Below are 25,549 nucleotides of genomic sequence, written 5' to 3'. Positions count from 1 at the left end.
TGCTGTTTGTTGGCGTTCGTTCCTCCCAGCTCAACATGTTCAGCTGGTATTTGTTGGGTTGTGGAATATTTGACTACTCCGACAAAGTTTCAACAAAGTGTCCTGTAGCCACAGTTGGTCTCTGAGGGAAGCCTGTGCACTCTGGTCTAAAACACCCAGAGCCGTGCCTCCTACTTGTGATGCATCAAATGCTCCAAACACTCCAAACACTCTTCAAATGCTGTTCTGTTTGAATGGAGGTCAATGGAGGAGAAGATTTAGCACCCTGAGCAAACTTTATTTTTATGGACTTTAGGCAAGCTATAGTGCATGCGTGGAAAAAAACAAACAAACAAACACCTTTTTTAACTTTTATGAGATGAGAGACAGCAGTGAGGTTTTGCAGCAGCTGGGATTCGTTGGCAGCAACACGCCAGCGCAGCTTGCTTTGACAGGCTGCCAAACACTGATGTCAATTTAAAACCTGAAAAACCTCAGTGACATTCAACAGCTCACGTCAGTTCATCTCTTCTTTTGAGCAAAATCACTCATAAACCAGAATTCCTTAAGAGACCACGCCAATCTCAATCTGATGGTGCTTTGATGAGCGGAGGTTTAAAAAAAAATAAATAAATAAATAAACATCAGTCTGTGCTTTTTATAGTGATTCCCTTTCTGTTTGTCATAACAATGCATGTTATAACAATAAAAGTGGAGAAAAGGAACCACATGGAAAGACAATTTCACTACATCTGCCGTTTGTTCTGTATTTACAAAGAACTACCAATCACCAGTGCAAATGTGGAATGCAGTTTGAGCCGCCTGAAGCTATCTCCAGGCTTGGATGGATGTAGTCAGACTCTCCTTCCCTCTCCTCGTACCTTTTCCTCTCCTTTCCCTTCAAAGTTTTGTTAATCAAGACCATGCCTCAATCTAATATGAAAGTCCCACACAGAGTGGGGCTGCTAAACGGACTCAGTCCACTGAACTGTGATCTCTCAAAAACAACAAAGTTTAGGAAGTCGAAATGTTGAATGAAAGTAGCGAGCTGTCTAAAGTTGGAAGCATGTGATTTTTTTTTACTTACACTGATAATCTGCTACAGAAAATACTCTAAATAGTGTCACTGAGTAAATGATGTGAATGTGGGAATACAGGCAAGTGAATAAAAGCTGTTGAATAAAGACTGTAAACCTTGCTACGAATTTACTGAGATCCAATCCTTCACCAGCATTTGATCAAAATAAGTATGAAACTGGGATTTCAGCTGTGCATTTAACACTGAAAACAGGCTAAAAATAAATGTAAAAATGTTCAGTATAAAGACAATGTGCATGTTAGCGTGGATCATGTATGTTTTGGGTGGCCCGACAAAGTTAAACCCTTTAAAAAAAGCTCCTGGAGCTATTTCTGGCACCCATTTTGAGGATGAAAACCCATTTGGGTCAGCGTGAGTTCTCCATTAGGAGACAGTAGTGGAGGTCTTGCATGTGTGGGGACACAGGTGAGGCTGGCCCAAAGTGAAAAAAGGCTGTAAGCCTTGCCCTGAACCTGTTAAATGAGATCCAGTCCTTTGCCATTAATGCTTTACATATAAGCACCCATTTTGAGTATGAAAACTCTTCTGTGCCAGGCTAAATTCGGTCATCAAAGTGTTGTGAGATGGCCTTTATAGCAGAAAGCTGAGTAGTAAATAAGGAGCTATGTATCGGGAATCAACTTCAGCTTTATCTTGTTTGTCATAGCTGAACTTTATAATGAGGGGTTTGCAGTTTATGGCGTGACATAAAAACATACTGTAATCAAGCTGTTTCTCAGAACAAACAAGGAGGAAAAAGGTTGTCGTCATTACAGTTTGTCTGGACTATTTCCATAGTTACCTGTACATGTGACGTTGTCGCTGGCCAGCACCTCCTCGTTGTGGCAGAGGCAGAGGATGAGGCGGGTCTCCTCGTCGCGTGTGCAGCTCTGCGTCTGGCAGTGGCTGCAGTTCAGCTGCACCTTGATCTCACACTCACCGTGACTCTCCATGGCTAGTAGAGACCATACACACACGTAGGCACGTGAGTACAAAGATCCACAGATGTGTACACACATGCACACACACACACACACAGACCGATGCACATCCCACACATACTATTGTTCCTGTGCATTCAAACGCACACACATATGCACACACCTCAAAGATTTTCTTGCTAGATGGAGCTCATTAACTCTGCCAGCTACTTGCCTGCAGAGTTCATGAACAGAAAGCTGGAAAACTCTGCAGTTCCACATTCTTGCTCTCATAACATAGACTATTTAGTGAACACATAACAGCTTGTCTCGAACCTACTCTCTATGCGCTGAGCAGTTTTTCTCCCATGATTGAGTTAAGCATTTTGTGCAAATTCATCACTGCTATAACCTTCCAGTATGTATGACAAAGTACTTTATCCTCAAAGCCCTATAAAAGTTGCTTTTTAGTCACATTTAGTTTATTAAATGCTGTGCTAACCTCTAAATTGTCATGATCTGATCAAGGACACTCCACTGTTACTTGAAACAACAACTGAATAGAAGAAGACAAAGCTTGTCCCATGTCATACATCAAACATCATGAGTCAGTCAAAGATGAGAAGATTGGCCTTAAAATTTAATTATCATCATTTATCACTAAATCAATCCCCTTTGTAGTCCCATCAGATCGGATCTAGCTTTGGTTCTGTGTTTTTGATGTATGTCTAAACACAACAGAGGCGGCCACTGTGTTGGCAGCGCCACTGACAGCAAGTCTTACAACCAGAAATGACAAAGTCTTACAACCAGAAATGAGAGAACAGAGGTCTGTGTTCGTGTGTTGGGAAGACAGACACTGCATGAGTGTCACCAAAGGCAACAGGATCCACGAGGCTGCAAATTAGCTGCTTGCCTTTTTATTCCTCCCTCTGTCTGGATAATGAGAATCAGATGGCAGGTACTCTCACAAACAAACACAACTACATATATGTATGAGTATGAGCACATTCATCTTGACAGACAGGCGGGCACAAACAAGTACACACACACACACACACACACACACACACACACACACACAAACACATACACACACGGAAACATCCTGAGGTCTTGATTGCATCAACTGGATGGAGAGCACAGTGCACACGCTCCTGGGAGCTCAGGGTTCAGTCTTCCCAGGGTTCTCTCTTGTCTTTGGGCTGGAAGCTGCTGAGTTTGCTGATACTTGTTTACTACGTGCTGTGGAGTCAACCCGAGCAATCATGGCAACTTCAACCACTTCAATATGAGTCATGAGGACTCTTCAAATGCCAAAGGTTTTCATATTATCACCACAATGTTGGAAAAATTCTTGCACAAATACAACAGGGTGATACTGATTCCCAGTGAATGAAAGATAATCGGTTTCTAATAGCTTTTTAGTTTATTTATGTTCAAATGAGTCCATGGTGTTGTGAGCCATTTGATTGCGTCAGTATGTTGGACATAGTGAGTAAAATAATCTTGGGAATGCCTAAATAATCAATTTCACTCACTATGGTTAAGCAATAAGAAATGTGATCTGATCTGATTTCAAAATCAACATTTTGAGGTTTTGAGGCCTGGCTTGCATTCCTATCAGATCTCAGTTGTATGTGGACATAAATCCACTAGTAGTCTAGACATCTCACGAAATGTCATCATTCACCAGTCTTCACTTGATGTTGCCTCCTGTTTGCCTCCATATTCCATGGGTGCCACAATAAAAAAATGATCTCATATATACATGTAGGTGTCATGTATAAACAAATAAATCAGACCTGATCTGAGTTCAAAAACCTAAATATGGTGGAGGCCTTTTGTCCTTTTATTTGACACTCTTCCTGAACATACAAATTTTACAAATTAAACACACATTTTTACAGATAAATTTCAAAACATTATAGCATTGTGTTATTATAATATAATGTGATGCATAAAAAGCCAGTCTGACCTGCCAGAGGCTGCAGGAAAATCTCCCCCATTGGATGGACAAATGAGATGCCATCCTGACCGTCAGCGGTGATGTCATCGGTCAATGCAGCATCACCTCCTGGGTGTCAGATTGAAGATAAATATCACAGTGATAAATATTAAAACAACGTAATCCTCTAAAACATATTATTCAGTGATACAACATCCATGAACTATTACAATCTGTTCCTTTCCACAGACACACTACAGCTACATCTTAGCTCAATATACATTTCCTCTCAGAGTCACCATGTAGAGATTAAGGGTGAGAAATGGAGTGTTAAGACTTTTGGAGTTTGGAGACTGAGACTCTGACTGGTAAATCTTATGAGAAAGGCACTGTCACAGAAGCTGTGAATATTCTTCTTGAAGAAGATGAATTGCGTGTGTGGGATGAAAGAGGAACAGAAAAAAGAGAAAGAGCGGGACAGACAGTCAGAAAATGGGTGATAAATGCAGAAATGAGGAGTGAAAAATGTTGTAAAATATACAGATGTGCACAAACAAGGACACATAAAGAAATGGAGAGAGGATGACAGCATACAACCACTCTAGTCCATTACCTCTGTATCCTCCCCCTCCTCCTCCGGCTGTGCAGGCACCACCTCCACCTCCGAACCCCCCGAACGTGGACCAGCTGAGCTTGGACAGGGCCAGGGGACACGAGGACCCCCCCTCAGCACCCTCTGTCAGGGACTTGCCGGCCCTCGGGTACAGACTAGGATTGTCCTTCCAGCCTCCGCCTCCACCTTCCAGAGGAGAGAAACATGAGCCCAGAAGATTTTAGGCATTTAGCCAGGCAACTTAAACATTTCACTCCAAAATGAAGATTTTGTGACTATCTGTGCACCCCCAGGCCAGTCGAAACACAGATGAAGTGTCCTCATCCATAAAACACAGGGAGGTAGCTAGTGCAAAGCCATAGTAGCGTTCTTAAAACAACCAAAGTCAATTGGTACAGTGTTCTGAGCTCCAAAAAGCGCAAAAAGACAAAAATACTCCATACAGCTCATGTAACATCATCCAAGTCTTCAGTCTTGCCTTTGATAGCAAAGCAGTTCACACTAAAATGCATCCAACTCTGTGCGTCCACATTATCTACAACATGCAAGCCTTCTCTCTCAATGTGCAAACTAACGACAAACTCAACTGTATTTCCATATTTTCCTGCTTCTACACCACACATAGGCCAAACAAAAGGACAAACAAAATCAAAGAGTATGGTCTGTTATCAAGCTGCTGTAGCATCGTTACCTCAGGTTAATTCTTTGAAAAAGTGTGTGCCTTTCTTGGATGCTGATCTCTCACAAGTTCTCATCAAGCAGAACGTGGATATGGTGAGGCTTAAGTGTACGTTAGAGCGAGTAGAACAAAGATTTGTTGCACTAATGGTGTAAATACAGGTATATAAATACTTTCCACTCATGGTGTGATCATATGGCATTGAAAGACATGAATCATGCTGCACAAGCTGAATGGAATCATTTTGTTATTTTGTGCCCTTTCTGTAACTACATATTGACTTCAGTTGTTTTGCAGAAGGCTGCCTCCCCCTGTGCTGTGAGTGAGCAGATAGTTAATATCATATTGCAAACCAACAGTGAGGGCTGAAAGGGTCAGGGCTGTAACACCTATTCAGTTTTCCTATGCCCAGGGAATGATCAAATACAAGAGACATGTTACTGAGGGAGGAGAAATCAAATTAGAGTGTAAGTGGGCTTTTTGTTGAGAGGAATTAGAGTGAAGAGGGGAACATGCACGGAATATGATTCGGTGGTTAGAGGGTGGCTTGAGGAAATTGTTGAACAGATGTGTTTTCAGTCTATGGAGTGTCTGTGCTGCTGAGTATAATCTGATCCACCGCTGGGGAGTGAGAAAACAGAGGAGTCCAGACTGTATGGAGTGATAACAAGGCTAACACAGTGAACAGAGATCTCAACAGCGAGCGGTGGCAGAAAATGGCTTGGGTTAGCTGGACTGGACTGTATTCTGGGTGCAGATTCCTCCACAGCCTGGTATGCCAGGTTTTGATTTCAATACAAGCCGCCAGAGGAAGCCAACAGAGGACATGTAGGAGCTGAGTGACATGAGACCCTCTCAACACATGCAGCCTGTTCCTTTCATTTGCTGGTCGAGGGGTCATGCATGAATGGCAGCCAGTGTTGAAGTGCCGGCAAATCAGCTATGCCAATTTTACTGCTCAAATAGAGGTAACATTACCAGTAATTTTCCATAACGACCATATGTGTGAACATGGCCGAACGTTGCAAGATGCAAAACCCAGCATAACACCGGCACACGACAGCTGTGAGGGAGATCTGCTTGGCTTTGATTAATACCGAATACAGGAGGGAAACAGAATCAACCATACACTGAAGAGTTGGACTGCCAAAAATGTCAAACTGGAAGTAATAGAGCTCCTCAGAGTCCAGGTACACTTTTCTGAGAAAGTCCATGACATGACAGCAGAGAAATTTAAGAGTACTGCCAGTTTTCTGTACCAGCAAATTTAATCCAGCAAATTTCACAGAATCCATGTGTGAAAGAGGCTATAGACAAGTTTGGGGATTTTGAAGATCTGGTGGGCTGCAGTGTTTCTGTGTGAGTTTAAGGGAGTGTTTCGGGTGGCTGGTTGGGAGGGAGCTGCAGTAGTCCACAGAGGAGATGACTGATGCTTGAACAAGAAGCTGGCTCAAGTCCCTGGCAAGGAAAGTCTTAGATGGATGTTGTTGAGTAGAATCTGCTGGGGACCCCGTTCAAGAGGTTGCACGATGAAGACAAAATACCGCAGAGCAATGCCTGTTAAGTGCAGTCTAATAGGTTCAAAGCAAACACACGAGAGCACACCATGAGATCTCCAGGTCAGCGAGGTGGCATGACACCAAGTCCAGTCTGATTAGCAGATAAAAACAATTTTAACTGGATGACTAGTACAAGAGAAGAGCAATTCTGGGCACAACAGATAAAAACCCCAACTCTGTTCTGAAATGATTAACCCCAGGTGGCTGAAATTAAGCTAATTCTCAGAAGCACACATACACAGCGGGGGTTCCTTAAGCCTTTATAGCCTAGGAAAAAGACTTGTGATCCATTTCCATTCCCAGCTCACAGCTGAAACACTTCCACACGCATTATACACTTGCACACACACATACATAAAAACACACTCATCCCTGCTACTAAGAGGTGCATATTTCACCCCCCCTTCTCTGATCTTTATCTAAACAATCCCACAGTAGTTTCAATAAGATGAGCAGATAGATGGCCTATGTTGAGACTCTTGGTCAAGGAGGATTTGCTGAGAATGTTCCAGAGGGTATTTCTAGGAGCAAAGAGAGACCTTTCTGCCATATATGTCCTCTTCTCAAAGGTCAGGACCTGTCAAGAAACTATGAGTATGTTCCAGATAGTGCCCTGCCATCCACAGGCCAAACACATCCTTTAGTGTGTGTGTGTGCTTGTGTGTGTGTGTGTGCCTCTGTGTGCCACTTTGTGTGCACATTTGTATATAGAACTAATCCTCTCTTGGCCTTCAACTATCACATCTCTGTGCAGATTTAAGGCTACCTTTTAGAGAAACACCAGCTGTGGATATGGCTTTTATTGTGCAGTGTGCAGTTTGAGCTCATTCAGCATCAAAGAGAAAAAGGTGTGTGGTTGAATGATCATTATCTGTGAAGAATTTTACACAACACATGCTCCAATCAACGAAGACTTACAGCGACAAGAGAAGCAGGAGCATCATCTTCATTGAGAAACATTAGCACTCCTTAAACACAAACTGTATGACTGTGTCTGTAGGCTAAACTCTTCAAGTGCCTTCATTCTAAGACAATATAAGGCTACTGTATTGTATTGGGAATTTATGCTGTTACACTATTGATAGTACCTGCAGCGCCAGTCCAGCCACTGGTGCTGGGTGCCACTGTGTCGTTTTCATACTGCTCCAGTGGGATCTGGTCCAGACTAGACTCTGGGTCCTCCAGGTAGGCCTTCCCTCCTCCACCAGCTGCGATCAGCAAGGGAACCAGCTCACCAGCCTCCATCTGACAAGACAGCATCACAGCAACTCTCACACACAGGAGGCTTCTTGAAACTGCACACTCAGTGGTGCACTGCAACCTCAACATCGCATTGCAAATGCAACAAAATTGGCTTTTTGAAGTGTTAGTCATGCACATTCTATCATGCTTGATCCAGGAAACTATCCATTTTATTACAGGAGGAAATCTCATAATACAGGATGGACCTATAGGAATATATTATTTTGATGTGAAATATATGATACATGTATGATTAAAGTCTGACCTCATGTGTGTACGCTATCTATTTTTACACCCATGGCTTATACTATCAGACTGTGCTGAATTGTTTCAGTGCGCCTGTGGACATGTTTTGATTCTTATCAGGACATGCACTTAATCCGCTTCAGCTGTGGCTACCTTGCTACAATATACATTGTGTACCACAGGGATACTCGGTAAACACAAGTATAGTATAAAATATTTTAGTTGTCACCTTGAAGACGTACGAGGCTCCCCCACCTCCACCTCCTCCCCCGGCCCACTCTGCAGAGCCCTCTCCTCTGGGGTCGTCCTCAATCACTGACGACTCTCCCAGGCAGATTTTCTGGGTGAGGGGATTTCTCTACACCACACAGAGAAAGAGAGGCAAATGTTAGTTCCAGTTTGGGGAAAAATAAGTAAAAGAAAAATATTTGAAATTTTATGCAAGCCCTCCTTGTCCTTCCTCTCACTCCTCATTTCTACTGGCACCAGCTTCAACCCATGACCCTGATAGAGCATCCCACAAATCAACACCTCGCTCCAGTCTCTCGTCCCTCTCACCGTACTCACCCCTGGGCATGCATCCTCTCCCTGGTGGCCCACCAGGATGTAAAGGATCTCTCCTTTCTCCAGAGGAAAGATGGCAGATATGAAGACCCCATGGGAGCGCTTGTTGTGGTTTTTCGCGCCTTTTCCTCCTGCAGCCCCATAGGCAGAGATCCTGAGGGAGACACTCAGTTCAGTCTCTGTCATTGTGAGCCAGCAGAGCTATAGGTATCACCACACCACAAGAGGGTGAGAAGCTGTGAGTGAAAGAAACATTTTCTGGCTTGGTATATTGGTTACCCTCCAAAACAACTGAGCAAACAGCTCTAAATTTCAGAGCAATCAGTTGACACCCCATTCCAAGCCACCTGCAGTTTCTACATGTTCTTTTGTTCAGACAAACAATCGTTCTGTGTTGATATTGGTGGGGAAAACTGCTGTGTATATTTTAGCATAAATAGTTCAACACCATATAAATGATCTATCCCACCTGCCCCTTTTTCCTCCCTCATCTCTTTACCAGTCTGTGTTGTGGGTGTGATAATGAGGTCCCATGACTGGCTCCGCAAATACAATAAAACAGTTCAAAGTCTGGGTCTGGCAGGACCACAGTTGTACTTAGCACAGCTTGACTAATTCACTTCCCAAACACCATCACACCTCTCTATTCTCACAGATCTCTGCTTTAAAGCTATCACGCAAAGTCACGGAAAGATATTAATTCTGGGCACAACAGACCTTGTCTTCTTTGATGACTAAACACGCTTGTGAACTATGAATGACACGAGTAAACAACTGAAACAGTGATTAGTTTTAGAAAGACTATTGTGCAACCACAGAAATGTCTTTGGAAGAGCGGTTCAAATGTTCCACGCGAATTTTCAACTGAAATAACCCAGACTAGGATAGAAGATTATGAAAACCATCCCCTCTGTTACTTACATGTATCTGTTGGTAGCTGGTACCCGCCACATTTGGACTCCTTTAAAGGGGCCATCCTTCCCCACAGTGACGCTGACATTGGTGTTCCTGTAGGCACTGTCACACTGGGCCTGGGTTGGTCCCTGAGGACCACTGGCACCGCATGATGTAAACCACCATGTCATCAAAGAAACCTCTGGAAAACGTAGATAATTAGGAAAGAAATTGAACCACGAGGGGGCGGAGGAGTGGGATTAAAGGATTGTTGAGTGTGTTGGTGAGTGTAGGTGTGATAAAAGAGATAAAAAAAAAAGAAAAAATGAAGGAATGAGGGAAATAAGGAAGAATTGAATGAAGGGCAACATGAAGAACAGAAGGAAGGAGCAAAGGGATATGATAAGATCAGAAGCATAGGTCTCTGAACTAAAACTGAATGTAATACCCAAGGCTGCAACGCTCACATATATATGGAATGACATTGGCTGAAAGATTTGAACAAAATTACTAGTATTGAGGCACTGAATGGGGAACAGATTAAAAGCACCTGTTCAAATGATACGGTAGATAAAGGATGCTTTGGAAATTCTGGAGCTGCCCAGTACCTGAGGCTGAGGGCTCTGGGAGAGGGCTGAAGAAATCATCCAAGTCCCCCATGGACTCCATGCCATGGAAGAATCTGTGACTGAGCAGCAGAGAGTTGAGATCTGAGAACAGGAGGCAGTGAGCCAAGGTGTAGAGACGGAGAGTGAGAGAGACAAAAAGAGAGACAGGGGGAGAAGCACAGAGATTTAGACTCCATCTGCAGAAGGTAGACGCTCTTGTGTTTTCTTCCCGTCAGATAAGTATTGTACTGGAGAGTAAATTGGATTTAGACACACAGCAACGCAGATAAAGATACATGAGAAGATTTTAAAGAGGGGGGGTTACTTTACAAGGAGTAATTTATGAGCAGGACATCATGAACGTGTTACAGAGTGAGAGGGATAATTTTAAGCTATTTCATGGCTTTAAGACATTCCAAACAAACATAAAAACAGCTCAGAGGACCTAGAATGACTCCGATATTGGCCAGTGATGCCCGCAGTCTGTCACCACTGCACTTCTCTCTGTGGGTTTAACCATCCCTCAACCCAGCTCACCCACCACCACACACAAAAAAACAAAAACCAACAGATCCCTCCTCGTAAACCAATGCAGTGAAGGAGTTAATTAAATTGCTGGGGGAGTATAGTTCCTTTTCATAGCTCTGTGCCAATAAAGACATATTCTTATAATACTGGCACTAGGACCGTGGCACGTATTTTTGTTGTGCTGCCTCTGCAGCAAAGCATTCCCCATCGGTTACTCTGCAATCAGAAACAATTGGAGAAAAGCTGCATCAAGGCAACAACAGGAGACCAGAAGGCAACAGTTAGTCATGTGCCAGCCGTTTCAGCTGTAATCACCCCATGCACTCCACCACTTTCTGTTTCATCCAATAAAGGATTCAGTCATTTCATTAAGCTGACAAAGAGATCTTTAGAAGATGTGTAAAATCAGTAGGGATGAGAGAACCCTGTATTGTGTATCTAGATCCTCAGTCCTGTGGAGAGTGCATGTAGTATGATCTCTGAACAGCAAGTTGGTAGCTCATCTTGTTCTGCCATAGAACTGAACTATCAATTAATCCTGGGTGCAACTGCTATGAAAACAGTGATGAATGTGTAATTGATGTCTAAACCTAATCCTGTCACTACTTCTTCCTTTTATTAAACAGACGGAGCGGGCCACCCACCTTGAGGAGCCACAGCCTGTCTGACAGATTTTGTACTGGTTACAATGGACAGATTTAGGGCTCTGTTTTTGTAATGACGCAGATTCAGCATCAGCAAAATGTTAATTTTGCTGACTTTAAGTGTTTCATGTTCTGCCTGGGCCCATTTGGAAACAGTGTGGCTTTCAATGGCATGGCTTTCGTCAAAATAGGCAGGAAGACCACTGGAGGGGACTGTCAACGCAATGAGTGGCGCAGTGCGACTTTGGTGTCCAAAAATATGCTAAAAATTCCTTGTTTGTGAGTTTGTAGTCCAGCAGCTAATTAGCCTTCTCAATACCACAACTTTTGTCATAAACACATGGTGATGGACAGAAAGATAGCAGGGCTTACAATTGCACATTTGAGCCTGTTTACAAGTCTCCACACTTCCCTGATTATACCTATAGGAGAGCATGTGGGGTGCAATACATGAAAATTACAATTACACCAGTGTACCTGCAGTGCAATTTGTCACGCTGCTTGCCTGCAGTAGAAAAATAGAATTTCAAATAGGGAAAAAAGGCTATTATGTTTGGCTTATTGCAAGGAAAATATCTAACAGTGTCATCAAATGGCAGAGTCTCTGTTATGGTCTCTATTATCTCATGATGAGAGGTGAGCAGTCCTGTACCTGTGTCGAAGCAGGCTGCCCCGATTGCGATGTCATCAAGAGCGATGTCGGCGTTGGACCCTTGTGCCCACTGAGCTGTTACCTTGACGTGGAACCTGGAGCAAAACATATATTATTTCTTTAGTGGTACATTAGACACAAATTGCATCCAAATACTGAATATGGGGTGTTTATAGAGAGGTTTTTTTGTCATTATGTGAAAAGAAGCCGTAGCCCAATCCCAACATGGGCATAAAAATAGAATGTAGGAAACAAAGCCACACAGAATTTCTAAATGATTACAACACAACAAGATAAAAGTACCTCTTTTCCTCTCTCTCCTCCTCAATCTTTGCCTTCTTTGCCTAAACATCATCACAACCATCGTCCCACCGCCCCCCTCCTGCTGCTTACCCTTGATGAAGGCTGGTCAGCTGCAGGGCGATGTCTTGCCAGTTGTCCGTCCACTCGCCGTTTCTCTCCCAGACCGGAGGGGAGGTGGCAGTTCCGTTCTCCTCTATAGCCACCGACACCGTGCCATTAAACTCCCCGAACAGGTAGAGAGAAAAACGCAGCTGCACAAGTGAAACACAGCACAACATCAGCAGAGCTTTGGCATGATGAACTCTTATATGGTGATAATTCTGTGTGTGACCGACTGCCTGACTGATCAACTACTACTCACTTATTACTGACTGATAGACTGATTGATTAACTGCACTGAGGTATGTGACCAACTGACCAAATTGTGGAGGAAGCACAAAATCTGATAGCTGGGTCTACATAGGCCTCATTATTAGACATTGAAACAATGACTAAAACAAATGGAATGGGCACAAATTTGGAAGCTGATTCTGCATTCCTTTCTTGACGGTTCTTACTGATCAGCCCTGAAATTTACAGAGCACACCTTTAACTAGTGATCACTTATCAGTTTTTGATTGATTGATTTACTTAATAATCAATCTACAACAGCAAATCACAACTCCACAGCAACTTAAGCCTGTCTTACATGTTGCTGAGAACAAAATGGATCAAAAATTAATTGAGTAACTGTTCATCTACTAATTGACTGATCAGCTCACCTGACAGGCGCTGGTGGAGACTGGAGGCGGGAAAGAAGAGCTCTGAACAGACGCCTTCTGAAGGGAATCACTCCCTCCTACCCGCAAAAACAGGAAGTGCCCTAGGGAAGCACAATAAATGTGATACAACATAAAGCCAAATGGGACATACAGCTGCTTGTCAAAAAATGACACGCATCAGAGTGGTGGGGAGCTTTTTAGTTGCTCTCACTTAAGCCATAAATTTCGCTGGAACAGTACCAGCAAGTTATAAAATAAAACCCTGCACTCAGTGGGAGGAAATCAGCACAGTTAAAGTGGATTTAACATAAAGCCACTTTGAGCTGGCGCTCTATTAACACTCAGATGTTCCACAGCTGGGATCAAATCATCTCCATCAAGTCTTAAGAGTAACGTAATTGCATATGGTAGTAATCGCACAAGGCGTTCCCTCTATAATCCTCTAGACTACCTTTAATGTTGAGAAAATGCAAATAGAACTGAGAAGCCTGTTTTAGACATTAAAGACCATTATAGCCTTTGACATAGTACAGTAAGGAAACTGAAGGGCAACACTGTCACACTGGGGTTTTTAACATCCATCTGCCCGCGCCCCAATAAATAATCACAATATCACAAACCTGGGGTGCCCTGCAGAGTGACACCGTGTGTGTCTTCTTTCTCCATAAACTCATCTCCCGCAACTCTTCTCCAGGCTGAATTCTGGGTGGACACCGACCATCCGCATGCATCTCGCTCAAACGAACAGTGTGAGCCAAATGGAAGCGCATCTAGAAAAGAGGCAGGCTTATATGTTATCTTATTCCTCAGAGAGTGGATTGAAGACCGGAGGAATCAGCTTAGCACACGTTACGCTTTCCCAGGTGCCGTTTGTGTTCACGTGAGGATGCGTGTGGTTGTGCCTCTTTACTCTCTATCAAGTCCTCATTCACCTGGCCTGTCCTCCTCCTGTGTTTTGCATGTGTGCTTTCACGTTCATGTGTGTGTGTGTGTGTGTGTGTGCAATGTGCGTCAAGCTCATAGACTGGAATCATCTCTCAGCCACTAACTCGGCTGAACTGAATCCATAGTTTCAAACATTATGACCTATATAGCCAAGCCAGGATTTACTAGCAAAACCATTAACTGATCAGATATTTTACAGGCACTTATTAGCACAGAATTTACCGATGGGGCGTTCAATAAATTCACTGCCAGTGACCCTATTTCTTCTCCCAAGGGATCCATACTTCAAGGCCTCTGAATAGACTCCATTGATTCCATTACAGGCTGAAACAGCCCTGCTGGTTTCAGTCTAGAGAGTGTTTTCCTTTGCACTAAATGGCCGATGATTTGAAAGAGAGAGGGATGTAGGAAGACCCTCTTCTATTTGAACATGTGAAGTGGATAATGGAAAAAAAACCAAAGTCATTGATTGACTGTCTAAAAACACACATCTTCTACCGCACACAGTATATTTTTTAAGGTGGGCCTTTACAACATCAATAAAGAGCAAAGGAATGTATTATTCTGCAATAAATCATTCAATGTCCCAGGCTCACACAATTCAAAGGCATTATTTTCAGGAGGAAAACTGTAAAAACACGATATCACATTCCTAAAAATACAGACCAGGAATTTCTTGCTCATGAAAAAAAAAAAAATAGTTGAGGGGAAAAAAGACTTTGGTGAAAGTTAGTCAAGGACAGAAACAGCACCTTGCACATCAGGCTCCACAGTGTAAATGTCTTTGTAATAGTTACTCTCTGTACTTTAAACACAGTGTAGGCGACAGAGGCACTTGGCTGGTTGGCTAATCTAGGGCCTCCAGTCAAAGGATTAACAATTTATCATGGCCTTAAACTTTAATACAGCTAATGCAAGTGGCATAAAGCCTGCCAGTAGCCCCACTTTCTGTCCTTTTGGACTCCTGTATGCCTGCCTCGCATATCTCTCCATCCACCCACCCGTCTACACTGACACAAACTAAAGCACTCACACAGTTAATGGCTTTTCATAGTATTTTCCACTCTCAGAACCAGTCCAATAGTGCTAATTTACACTGGTCTAAGGTGAATTTAAAATGAGCTGTTGTGTGAGAGAATCCTGGGAACAATCCCTGAAGCCAAATTCCAAAGTGCATTTGCAGGAATGGCATTGTCGATATAAATTCAAGGAAATGGCTAAACTGGCGTATTATAAGCGAATTCTCTTCAGCATTTCATGACTCAAAAACTAGTTTAATTAAAATGTACATAAACAAATTAAAACCTCACCACAGATGAAGCCCTCATCCTCTCCCAAAGGACAGTCAGTGTGGAAGTCGCAGACTCGGCTCTGGTCGATGCAGCCTCTGGTCTCACATTGGAACGAGTCCTCACACTCTGCACCCAGCTCTGCATCCTGGAGTCCTGCATTCAGCAAACACACACACACACACACACACACACACACACACACACACACACACACACACACACCTCTATACATTTACACAATATTGTTGCTATACAGCTACTGCCATGGTGAACTGACAATTATAAGATGCCAAGTAACCTATAAAAATACACTGCAAAAAAATATCCATCATCTAAAAGTGAGGTTGATCTTAAAAAACATCTCTGCTTGTCAAATTATTTTCCATTAACAAACAAAACGAGCGCGTTTTAGCGAGAATCAAACAGTATTTTTTCTGTTTTTTTGTGCATTCCTTACATGACGCCTCTCACCTCACAGTGCCTTAGAAGAAAGAAATGGACAAGTGATTTCCATAGTGGGTGAATTCTCCTCCAAGCGAGTACGGCGGTACAAGCAATTTGATTCTCTCCCTGCTTCCGAGAAATGTACCTTCCTATTGTGACTGAAATACGGCAGTGAAAGATCTGGGATGTAGTTTTATGTTCAGTGCCTCAGAAAGTGTGTTGAATGTACTGGACCAATATTTGTTCAGCTGAGGTTCAGCACCAGAATGTAGACTAAAACAAAAGAACAATATGCTGACATAGAGAGAGACATTTTGGAGAATATGGAGATTTTAAGACTGAAAAGGAAAATAATTTCCTCTTTTTTCAGCATACTGTGCACTTAAAGAAAACTGTCTTCTCAGTGTCTTTCACTGGATTACAAGACCTTTACCTTGACAAATTAATTGTCTGGCAAATGCTGTGAATAACTAGAACAGTGTCTGTTTCAGTAACAGCATTTAAATACATGGAGCAACTCAGCTTTTGGCCAAATTCCAGGTTCGACTGAGCTGTTTACATGAACCTTTGAAACCTTGCAATTAAATATTCCAGTTGTAATCAATAAACCAAGTATACTCCTGTCCACCTGTAATGATCCCAGCATCAATCTGAACAGTTTTCTGGACTGTTCTGACAAATAATTGATATTCCAGTTGATATTGCTTTAAATGTAGCCAAAACATCGTCTGAGTCTCAGATTGCATGGATGGTGAAATCGAAAAGTGCAAAGAGCAGGATGCCACTGTAACATCAGAGTAATCCACACTTCTTAATGAGGTTTCTCAGAAAGTGTGTGCAAACCTCCCTGGGTTATTCTAAATTAACTATAACGATTTATACTAATTAATTTATGTGCATCAAGTCTGGAGTTTTACTCATGATCTGAAAAAGCCCTTATTAATATCATTATTATTGTTGTTGTTGTTGTTGTTAGGCCTTTTTGTGCCTAACAATATTTTCATCCCATATTTATCATGAGTCTCAGCATAAGTTTTGTGTGTAGGCTTTTTAATCCCTTTTCTCAGTCTCAGTTTAGCTCATGAAGTCTCACTATGACAATCATAAGCTTGTATACCCACTGATGATGAAAAATCATTGATGCCACACTAATCTGGTAATATGAGCCAATCTCAAACAAAAAACAGAATGAAATTCCTATTTTTTTGACCATGTGGGTTTTAGTGGTTCCCAAACATCGTTACACCCAACTCCACAGCAGCTGATTAGACAGTCTGGCTGCTCTGCTCTGGGCGAGGGTCTCATCACAGAGAGCAGCGGCTGCAGCGTCGGGGCCGCCGTGCTGTGTGGTCACACTCACCCGGGTCACAGTGCCGCAGCTCCAGAGAGTCCAGAGCCAGAGTGGCGCCCTCCTCCCCCGGACAGGAAGTGAAGAGCAAGGTCACCTGGAAAGGCTCGTCCACCCGGCCAATCACAGCCTCCACAACCTGCCACTCAGCCCTTCATCAACCAATCACAGAGAGGCACGTTTTAAAGTCATCACACTGAAGGTTTATGTGAGTGCTAAAAAAAACAACTCCAGGTTTAATTTGTGTATTAGCCCACACATACTTCACAATAGTACTGACTGTGTACTGAAGCACATAATACATTTTTTTTTTTTTTTTTTTTTTTTTTTTTTAATCCCTTGCACAGACATCCTTTCAATTCATTGGGTTACTTTATGAAAAACAACTTTGGTGACTTTGAACACCCAGACTTACTTTGTTTTTGCTGAAGTTACTTCATTAAAGTAAAGTTTACATGCAGTATAGCTGGGGCTAAATGTACAGTACTGTTTTTTTTAAAACAAACAAACAAACAAACAAACAAACAAACAAACAAACAAAAAACATGAAAAGCTTTTTCACAATAACTACAGTCAATGTATCAGATCTTGATTGACACCTGACTGGCTCCCCTTCCTAAACAGCTCAACCCCTCCAGTCAGGCCAGTTTAGCGCGTTTAATCTGGAAATCTCCACTCTGCAGGCTTGCCTCATTTAAACAAATTGAGTCTGTATTGTTGGGATCCATTATTGTGCCTGTGACATCTTAGTCTTCAAACTTGTTATTTCAGTGCCCTTTTAACTAAAGTGCATTTACTTGCAAAACATGATGTCACTGTCAGGACATGTATAGAAATTACAAAGAGAAACGTAATAGCCACGCTTAAATACGTTTTCTCACTCACACAAATACACAGCCACATATATCAATTCCTAGCTGTATGTATTCTATAAAAGCAGATATGAGATACCTGCTGTTGGTATAGTCTGCTGTAGTCAGTCCCTTATCATAGACAAACATGTCACGGACACTCACAAAAAACACTGTAATTTATATTTATAATCTTATTCCAGCTCTCTGCTGTCTTCAAGATGAAGACCCCCACTCCCAGACAGCTGCTTAGTCTGAATTAAGGTAGATAGCAAACAGAATTGGAGCTCGGTTTCTTAGATCTTAATGGATTTCGTACTGTATTCTGCCCGTCACTGCATCAAATTGATTTGATCCTCCTTGAGTGCTGCTTTATACTTTAACTTTTCAGGCAGTGATTGAGCAATGTTCTGATTATAGTTTCAATATAAGCAGCATTTACAGTGCCAAACATTGTAGAGCTGTACACTTTTAACAGATATGGTTAAAAAAAAAAAAGCATTTCCCCAGAGACTGCGAAATGTCAGTTGTTGACATTTCCATTTTAATCTCAGAAAGTCTCCTTGACTTCCCTGCTTGATGGCATCTTCACGAGGCCTCACCTCACTCATTAGAGAACCACCTCTCTAAGTCAGTTTCTAAAAAAAAAATAAACACAAGTGCTGTTGACTCACGGCTTCAAAAGGACATTTGAAAGAATGGGTGATTCAATTTCGCCCTATGCAGCCTGAGAAGCAGGTACATATGGTCTAATCAGAATAATGCACACACTGCAGGTGAGGCTGCTTCAACCATTTCAGCGGAAACATCATGATCTTCTTAACACACACTAAATGATCAGCACTTGTGGATGGAAAGGCCGTACTGAAGTTACAAGTCACTCTGGGATGAGGAGTGGGCAAAATGAATGAAACCAGCTTATGTTTAGTGCCTGTGGCTACACTAAAACCTCTCTCATAATGGAATTGCACAGTCCATTACTGCACAGTCACTAACAAAGGTGATGTACAACCTTATTTCATATGCCCATCCATCCTTCTTCTGCCCTAACCAATTATATATAAATTCATCTCCGGGTCTGCATTTAGATACAAGAATGCTTTTAGCTGGACCAACGATGGCCGTGCTTCAGCAAGAGATCAATAGGAAATACCTGTCCAAAACAATTCATACTCAAGGGAAAACTGTCTCCAAACAATCACCTCTCTGCTGCGCTGTCTCACATGGCAGCGGTGAGACTAATTTTCTTGCTGTAGGTTGGTAGCGGTAAAAGGTATTAGCTTCTGTACCCTTGCTGTGTCCCGAGGCCTGTGTCACCTTTGATTCAGTCACTGCAGTGAATGTGAGGTCCTTTCACTTTTACAGACTCAGACCTCAACCTGACAAGCTCTTCAATCAATCAGCAAAGACGGGAAGTTTTGCTATTGACATTGTGTCAGGGAAACTGACATATTGTGCAACATAAATAATAAATATCCCAGCTAAATAAATAACTATTCTGCACATAAAAATGCAGCATTGTGTAGGCATGTAGAGACTGGGAAGAGGAGGAGACAGGGTGTGTTTGCTGACCTGCTGCCATCTTGTCTCCTGTGGTTGAGAACCACGGAGTTCACAGCTGAACCTGAGAGAACTGGCTTGACCAGGAGGGTGAGGTTCCCCGCTACTGGACCAGCCTCATACACAGCTACATGCAAGTGGCACAGCTCGCCACTGCCGGGCAGCACAGGGCTGGTCAGGTGGTACTCACAGCTCCCAGCGGCCTCAGCGGCAGGGGACGTGCTGAGAAGCAGGAGGTGACCTAAGAGAAGAGATCATATTAGAAAAAAAATTAGACTCAAAATTTGACAATTTTACAGCAGCTTCTTATCCCTGAATCTTTAGAATAACAATCGCAAATCTCAGACTGGACCTGTTCATCAGAAATTCTGTTCCTAACCAAAGTCTAGACATCACTCAGCAGCTGATGAACCTCTAAATGTGCCTCATGGACGGAGAAAACACAAGCGGACTCATTTAGAGTGTTCCCAGTGAGTCTGCCCTCTTACCGTCAGAGTTTCCCACTGAGTGGTCAGTGGCAGGCATCACGCCGGCCTGCATGCTTGATCTCGGTTGCTGTGGCGACAGGACCCACCAGTCACTTTGGGCACTGTGATTTGATAAAGTCCAGTGGCACGGTGATTCGAAATCACAAGAGGTAAGTGCTGCAACAGATACAGATAAATACACATAGTGGAAATGGTTTTCAGTTAAAAAAAACCCCAAAACAAAAAAACCAAACAAACAAACAAAAAAAACAACTTAGAAAAATAATCTGTCCCCAGTGCCAAATCACAGTGGGATAATGTTTTAGCCCATATTAAAGATAACACTTTGTGTTTCTGTGCTTTATGCCTTAATGAGTCATCCCTTTAAAATGTGCGATAGACTGAATTTTAGCTGTAGCAAATCTGTATACATTCTTTCACATCAGAATTTTTTTTATCCAGTAAACTGGGGAGTCGACAACTTGATTCCCCAACATGTCCAGAATTATTGTATAGCTCAAGTTATGTGTGAAAGTCACTTTGCAAACATTTAATTGTTTCAGGATTTGGAAAGTTGGATGGTGGGAACCTGTTAAAATATTCCACCTGCCAGTATAGCACTTATGCAGTGATTTCATTTTGATATAGTACCAAAGTCTTGATAATATGTTTTGCACAGAGCAGTCCCCTCTTAGATGTGGTTACTTAAGCAACTTAGTGCAACTTAAATATCTAATTTGGAGAGAGGGATGATGCATTTGTGATTGTGAAAGTGTAAAAAACTAATTGAAGAAGGGTTGAAGAAGGTAAGACCATAATGGAGTCAGGAAGTCGAGGGGACCACGGGTGAAAGGGAGGAAGTGAAAGATGAAAAGGACAAAGGGGAAGGAGAGGGCTTGTGAGGCATCATGTGATGGTTGGAGAGGAAACTAACACTAATATGGCAAATTGCCACAGGAAACCCTCTGGGGCATGGAGCACAGAAATACCCCAGGCTGAGATGTGTACTTAGACAAGCATTATTGAATCATTATTTCATTAAAAAACACGTAATTTTTTTTTCTGTCACGTGTGTGTATGTGTATGTGTGCCTTAGAGTACTCAATGTACTTTGGCTATCGTCCTCTGAGTCCAAAGGATGAGGAAACATTTGATCTGTGTAGTTCTCCTCCAGAAATCTGTCCAGAAGAGCGTGGCTGGCACTGCTGACTGTGGATCAGACAAAGAGAGAGAGAAACAGAGAAGACTTCAATTACTTGTTGTGCTCATGAGGGCAGGTCACCGATGCTTCCTCTGCGTTCACTCAATGAAAATGACAAAGAGCCACAGACACAGGGCGGACTGAGACTCTGGAGTCGGATATCAGATCCGAACAGAGCAGGAAATACTTATAAGGGAGAGAAGGATATTTCTTTTTTTGAGGTCATATGTGGAAGATTATTTATTTGGCTTGATTGTCAGCAAACAGCATGCTAAAAAAAAAATCAAAACAATTTGTCTCAAAAAGTGTTACAGAGGATAATAGCTACAAAATGAGTTTCCTTCATCTTAATTGTCTGGGTGGAAATTGTCCCATTGGCTCTGTCATCGCTGCGTGGCCAAGATTTTGTCACACCCACAGAATTTTATCTTAAACGCTAGTGACAGTCCAATGGTTTTCAAAGACACCAAATATGTCCTGCAGGGAAATGTGTACAAAACGATGCAGAAGACATCCAGATATTTTCTATTTGATGTAATGGTGCGGCTATAAAACAAGGTCATCTTGGGACTGAATATTCCACTCAATACAAGTGCTATGTGAATTCAGTGAAGTGTTGCAACCAGCAGATATAGAATATGTATATGATGCTGTTGCAAAAAAGGGAGAAAATCTTACTTTGAGGCTACTTAAGGGGAAATTTAAGGGGACATTGGACTTTATGGGGTTTTAAGCTGCATATTTCTGTAAGCAACCAATCAACAGCTGTTGCGTATTAGTTACAGATGAGGCAGCACACCAGCTTTTTCAGTTTTTGATTAGTTTTTGATTATCCTCCCACTGACTTACACCTGCTATGGCCTTTCTAAATGTGTTTCCACAAAGCAAATGTTTGTAAGATAATCAAATGAAAGTCCCTTAAAATATTAACCCTATAAAGCCATTTGTATCATATATGATAAATGTTTTCAATTCCGTTTTTTGTTTTCAGTTTAATCAATACTTGACCAAAATACTGTTGTATACCTTTGAACACTTCCCCTGTTCACCCTGGACCATACCATTGGCACTTCAAGTACTGTCATATATCATACACCCGAAAGGTCGTGCAATAACATTTTTTTTTTTTTTTTTTAGATTTTGTTATTGGACTAAATAAAGGGTTTCACTTTCAAAATATTGGAATTTTCTGCCAATTCTTTCATAGTTCAGGCTTTACAGGGTTAAGAGATAAAGTGAAGGGTGTATAAACAAGGTCGCTGGAGACCAATGAGACGTTCAGTCCCATTGTGACAGAATTGGCCTTGTTTTGGAGAATGCCTGGACATGAAACTCATAGCTGTCAATTAACGCCCCGAGGAAGGATGAAGGGGAGTGAGGGGACCTTACACGTGATCGGACATTCACCACACCAACTAGCATGTCCAGACAATGAAAGAGATGATCCCAGTGGGGTCACTGCAGTGTGACCCCTGCAGTGGCCTTTCAACAATGTGGTTACTGTTCACTGATGCCTGTGAGGCAGGGTCACATTGGTCAAGCAGGACAAATTAAATTATTAAAAGTTTATTAAAAGCAGACAGTGACGATACTGGAGGGGTGTGTATGAATGACAGCTTAGCTATTCATTGGTAATTATAGAATAAAGGCAGCTATGGATAGATGCCTGAAATTGGAAACCGGAAAAATGGAATGGTCCGAAAAGAGGGAGCCAAAAAAAATAAGATTAGCAGACTGTTAACATTAAAATACCAAACAGTTTTCTTTGGGGAAACCCCCCACAATATAATCAGACGTCTTTTATGTTGCACTCGTGCCCTTCTCCAGTTAGGGCCATTTAAAGTTTGGGCTGGAAAAAAGAAAAACAAGAGAAAAATTGAAGAGTTCATTTGCAAAAACAGATAAAAGCCATCCTTAAAATGAATACACCTTTTTCACTGATACTGCTTGTAGTACACACACACATATATGCACACACACACAAAGCATGATTTAGGATAACAAACATTATGCCAGGCTAAATAAACATATAAAAAATAGAAATAAATATAAAGTAAATTCTAATAAAATTCAAAAAAGTTTGAAAAGGTTTAATAAATTCAAATGGAGATATCTGTTTTTGCAAATGAACTCTTCAATTAGAAACATTTAATGATGACAGAATGACAAAGTAGCAGGAAGGATCAGGCTCATCATTAGGCAGCGGAGCAACTGGTTACTCTGATGATGGTCCAGATCGCTGGCGTACCACAAGGCTTTTAACAACACTCAGCTGTGAACGCTGTCGGTACATGGATGTGTGGTGGAAAACTGAGAGCTGTTTCCTCGACTAGCTTAGAACCACAGATCCTACCTAAACTGAGGGTGCTGCCTGCAGCCTAGACTGGATTAGAGTTGTACTGAAGGTAAAGTGCCCTTTAGAGCGGCCAAGGAACAAGGGATGTACAGTTTCAAGTGAAGTGTTATTGCAGAGGCTGAAAGCTGCTGCTGGTTGTATTTTGGGCTGGCTCAAGGCCATCACTCTACCCTGGAAGATGCAGATGCTGAACAGCTCAGGAAACATAGCACATCTGATGTTTTTCTGGCAAAACAGGCAGCAGAAATTTGCTGGGGGCTGCTTTGCAATATGATAGGCTTTGCTGGCAGCAACACGCCTCCTCTTCTCTTCTCTTCTCTTCTCTTCTCTTCTCTTCTCTTCTCTTCTCTTCTCTTTTCTCCTCAGACCTTTGTTTTTTTAATTATCTCTCAGACATCTCACATCTTTTTCCATATTATCTCTCTCTGTTCCGTTTTATTTTCACTGACATAAATAATAAATAATCTGGCCAAAAGAGATCTGCGTCCCTGTCTACAAAGTGTCCTGAGAAATTGTTTTGTGAAAATGGCCTGACTGTTCTGTCAGGTCACACAACATTCAAACACTAACATTTCAGCGGTATACACAAACTTGCACTTTTATCTGCAAATGCTAATATATCAGAAGCACTTTTATTTTGACATCTGTTTAAGCCACATAAAATAACCAAATCACTCCTCACCAATCACCACTTGGTATCTAATGTGGGAGACATTTGAACAAGAGAGTCATTTCTAACACAGGCGCCCTGCTGGGCCTGATGGTGGCGCTAGAGGTGAAGTCATGGGGTCACCAATGACCAATTCATCGTCTAGCCAACATGAGTCCTGACGAAAGTTCAAGACAATCTGCTGAATAAATTGAGATATTCCACTGCAATAGTGACAGTTTGGGTTTCCAAAAAGGACAGGTTTGATGATCTAGGCCAGTGGTTCTCAAATAGTGGTACGCGTACCCCTAGGGATACGTTGGTGTACTGCAGGGTGTACATGAGATTAAAAAAAAAAAAAAAAGTTAATTTCAAAAAACACCAGTCATGCATAATTTCTACATAGTTAGGCTGTGCTCTAATCAGTTAAAAATGTAAATGAGAATTGGATAAACCACATTTTATATTCAGTATTCCCTCCAGGTCTCCCAAAGGTGTCAAATGTGTGTGTTTCTGGTTTAAATCTGCTGTTGTGGTCGTCGAGCCAAGACGTTTTCTTCACCACGACCAGGAGGCCTGACAAAAATCCACAAGATCGATGTGTGGCTGAAATGTAGCAGAGCCAACAAAATATCGTCAGCATCATCGTCAGCATGTTGTTTCAGACACCGATGGAGCTGCGTTGGACCTCTTTATACAGGCTGTTTTTCTACCTTTTTTTTTTTTTTTTGCACTGGTCAGGGTACTTGGCTGAAAAAAAAAGTATTTCAAGGGGGGTGAATTGTTGAAAGCAGTTTCAGAACCGCCGCTCTAGGCAACATGAATGTGGTCAGAGATACTGAGGCTGACCGACCAACACAATGACGCACAGGCAAAAAGCTTTACAGTGATTTTAGTTACGAGTCTAGAGAGAACGGTGGTCAAAATCGTATCCATGACTGAGTGAAAACAACTGCAGTCTTTTGTCTACTTTCAAATGTGAGAAAACTTTCCCACTCAGTAAACAGTGAAGAAATATGTGAACTGAGAGCCACTCAAACTTTGCATCCTCAATAGTGTTGCGAGTGTTTTGTCGGCGGTGACACTTTGACCATGTTTAAACTGAACGCATGTGGCTTTGGCATCTTGTGAAAGCGCAGAAATATGAAAAGCAATAAAAATAAAAATCATGACGATAAAACATCTCCAGTGTATCCCTTAAAAATGTGTAGGCGCAAC

General features: G+C 42.1%; 1 protein-coding gene across 1 annotated transcript in view; it reads right to left on the bottom strand.

Annotated features, from left to right (window-relative positions):
- ltk (leukocyte receptor tyrosine kinase) overlaps positions 1-25,549 on the bottom strand; it is a 56,868-nt gene that overhangs the window by 12,787 nt on the left and 18,532 nt on the right. Inside the window, exons 2-18 of the mRNA XM_030044287.1 lie at positions 21,236-21,334; positions 20,147-20,302; positions 19,671-19,899; positions 17,260-17,399; positions 15,474-15,608; positions 13,839-13,988; positions 13,219-13,319; positions 12,548-12,708; positions 12,155-12,249; positions 10,331-10,432; positions 9,750-9,924; positions 8,832-8,982; positions 8,494-8,622; positions 7,865-8,021; positions 4,539-4,724; positions 3,956-4,054; positions 1,860-2,012 (exon numbers count right to left, since the gene is read on the bottom strand). Of these exons, the coding sequence (XP_029900147.1) occupies positions 1,860-2,012; positions 3,956-4,054; positions 4,539-4,724; positions 7,865-8,021; positions 8,494-8,622; positions 8,832-8,982; positions 9,750-9,924; positions 10,331-10,432; positions 12,155-12,249; positions 12,548-12,708; positions 13,219-13,319; positions 13,839-13,988; positions 15,474-15,608; positions 17,260-17,399; positions 19,671-19,899; positions 20,147-20,302; positions 21,236-21,334 (2,418 nt within the window). The remainder of the gene's footprint in view (positions 1-1,859; positions 2,013-3,955; positions 4,055-4,538; positions 4,725-7,864; positions 8,022-8,493; positions 8,623-8,831; positions 8,983-9,749; positions 9,925-10,330; positions 10,433-12,154; positions 12,250-12,547; positions 12,709-13,218; positions 13,320-13,838; positions 13,989-15,473; positions 15,609-17,259; positions 17,400-19,670; positions 19,900-20,146; positions 20,303-21,235; positions 21,335-25,549) is intronic.

This window comes from Myripristis murdjan, chromosome 22, assembly GCF_902150065.1.
Source record: "Myripristis murdjan chromosome 22, fMyrMur1.1, whole genome shotgun sequence".
NCBI classification, from domain to species: Eukaryota; Metazoa; Chordata; class Actinopteri; order Holocentriformes; family Holocentridae; genus Myripristis; species Myripristis murdjan.
The sequence above is the reverse complement of the archived record's forward strand: the minus strand, read 5'-3'. Positions and strand labels throughout refer to the sequence as shown.